Raw genomic sequence first — 2,161 nt, 5'->3', positions numbered from 1 at the left:
TCTTCCAGGTCACAGATTTCCTGAATAAATGAAAAATCAAACCACGGTGACCAAATTTATCCTCCTGGGACTTTCCAGTGACCCACAGATGCAGATTTTCCTCTTCCTGGTGTTTTTAGTTATTTACCTAATAACTCTGGGTGGTAACATAGTAATCATGTTGGTGATAAGAACTGATTCTCACCTTCACACCCCTATGTACTTCTTCCTCTTCCATTTATCCTTTGTTGATATCTGCTATTCCTCGGTCACAGTGCCTAATATGCTGATTAACTTACTCGCAGAGCACAAAACTATTTCTTTCAATGGCTGCATTACTCAGATGTTCTTCATCATCCTCTCAGCTGGTGCTGAAGGTTTCATTCTCTCAGCCACGGCTTATGACCGCTACGCTGCCATCTGTGACCCATTGCGTTACATGGAGAGAATGAGCAAAGGAATCTGTGTTCTGCTGGTGAGTGGGACATGGACCACTGGCTTCTTTTGTGCCCTTCTTAACACTGTTTTTACTCTGAAGTTGCATTTCTGTGGGTACAACCAAATCCATCATTTCAGCTGTGAGCTCCCTCCTCTATTACATCTGTCCTGCACTGAGACCTTCACCAATCAAGTGGTGCTTCTTACTTCTATTGCACTATTTGGATCAAGCTCCTTTCTCCTCACCCTGATCTCCTACATTCACATAATCTCCACTATCCTGAAGATACGCTCTGCGGAGGGCAGGCGTAAAGCCTTCTCCACCTGCAGCTCCCACCTTATTGTGGTTGGTTTGTTGTACTTGACAGCTTTTTTCCAGTACACAAAACCCAGCTCAGTCTCCTCTGTGGCTCTGGATGAAATTTTCTCCGTCCAGTACAGCATCCTAACCCCCATGTTAAACCCCATCATCTACAGCCTGAAAAATAAGGAGGTGAAAACAGCTGTAGGGAAAATGTTGGGGAAAATCAAATTTCTCAAGTAGTGTCAATGTTATTTTTTTTTTTAATGAGCATACAACTGTGGGTAACTTGTGTTTGGGAGATTCTCAGCTCAGGTATCTGACATTTTGGGCCAAAGCCTCAGCTGTGGCTCCATTGAACTCAGCAGGCCATATCCCCATTGGGTAGAAGAGACACTGGAGCAAAGGGGACGGGATCCTGTTGTGATGTTGCACCCCATAAGACTTTATGCAAATATGCTTATGAATGTATATGACATAACTAGAATATGTTTTATGCTACCTATGCCATGTAACATATCTATGTGAAGATTATGATCTACTGAATATATTCATCCTATTTGTATGCATGTGTTATTGTTGTATTTGAAGTTAGGAATACTGGCTGTATACATGTTTGGTTTTTAAATAGCCTTAGTAAGGCATTTGGTCAGCTTCTTTAGAAAGGAATTTGCAAGTTAAGTGCCCAGTCAAGAAGCACTTAACGGAAAATGGATCTTGGAAGGCTCCAATCCACATAAGTCTACATGAGGACGTTCAATGTAGCATGTGAACCATGGCTGCTACTTGTAAGTTCTGAGTCATGCATGGACATGTGACTTACCCATGTGACTCCAAAACTCCATCTTGTAGCTTGAATTCTACACAGGGGGAGGGAGGGGTATTCACCCAGAAGAGAGAGTCTATTTAAACCCCTGGGAGACCCCTCCATTTTGTCTTCAGCTAGCTCAACAGAGAGCGTCTCCACGCCCAAGGATACCTGAAAGAATCTGGAACAAAGGACAGTAACTACAAGGGCGTGAGTGATTGCTGGACCCAGACTAGAAGGAGACTAGTCTGTAAAAGGAAGCTTACTGGAACTCCTCTGAGGGTGAGGTATTATCTGTATTCAGTTTCCTTACTGTATTAGGCATAGACTTGCAGGTTTTTATTTTATTTTACTTGGAACCTCTTAAATCCTACTTTCTGTATTTAATAAAATCACTTTTTACTTATTAACCCAGAGTAGGTATTTATACCGGGGGGCAAACAGCTGTGCATATCTCTATATCAGTGTTATAGAGGGCAAACAATTTATGAATTTACCCTGTATAAAGCTTTATGTTTATGTTTTGTGTAAAATGGATTTATTTGGGTTTGGACCCCATTGGGAGTTGGGCATATGAGTGTTGAAGACAGAAACACTTCTTAAGCTGCTTTCAGTTCAAGCCTGCAGCTGTTGGG

At 42.0% G+C, this 2,161-nt stretch overlaps 1 protein-coding gene across 1 annotated transcript; it reads left to right on the top strand.

Annotated features, from left to right (window-relative positions):
• Window positions 1-28: 28 nt before the first annotated feature.
• Window positions 29-961, top strand: LOC112124792 (olfactory receptor 5V1-like). The gene has a single exon (XM_024223266.2). It carries the CDS (start codon window positions 29-31, stop codon window positions 959-961), a length of 933 nt encoding a protein of 310 aa, XP_024079034.2.
• The last annotated feature ends 1,200 nt before the right edge of the window (window positions 962-2,161 follow it).

This window comes from Terrapene carolina, unplaced genomic scaffold (genome assembly GCF_002925995.2).
Source record: "Terrapene carolina triunguis isolate 2854851 unplaced genomic scaffold, T_m_triunguis-2.0 Scaffold14762, whole genome shotgun sequence".
Taxonomy (NCBI): Eukaryota; Metazoa; Chordata; order Testudines; family Emydidae; genus Terrapene; species Terrapene triunguis.
Note: the sequence above shows the minus strand (reverse complement) of the source record. Positions and strands in the feature narration are given on the sequence as shown.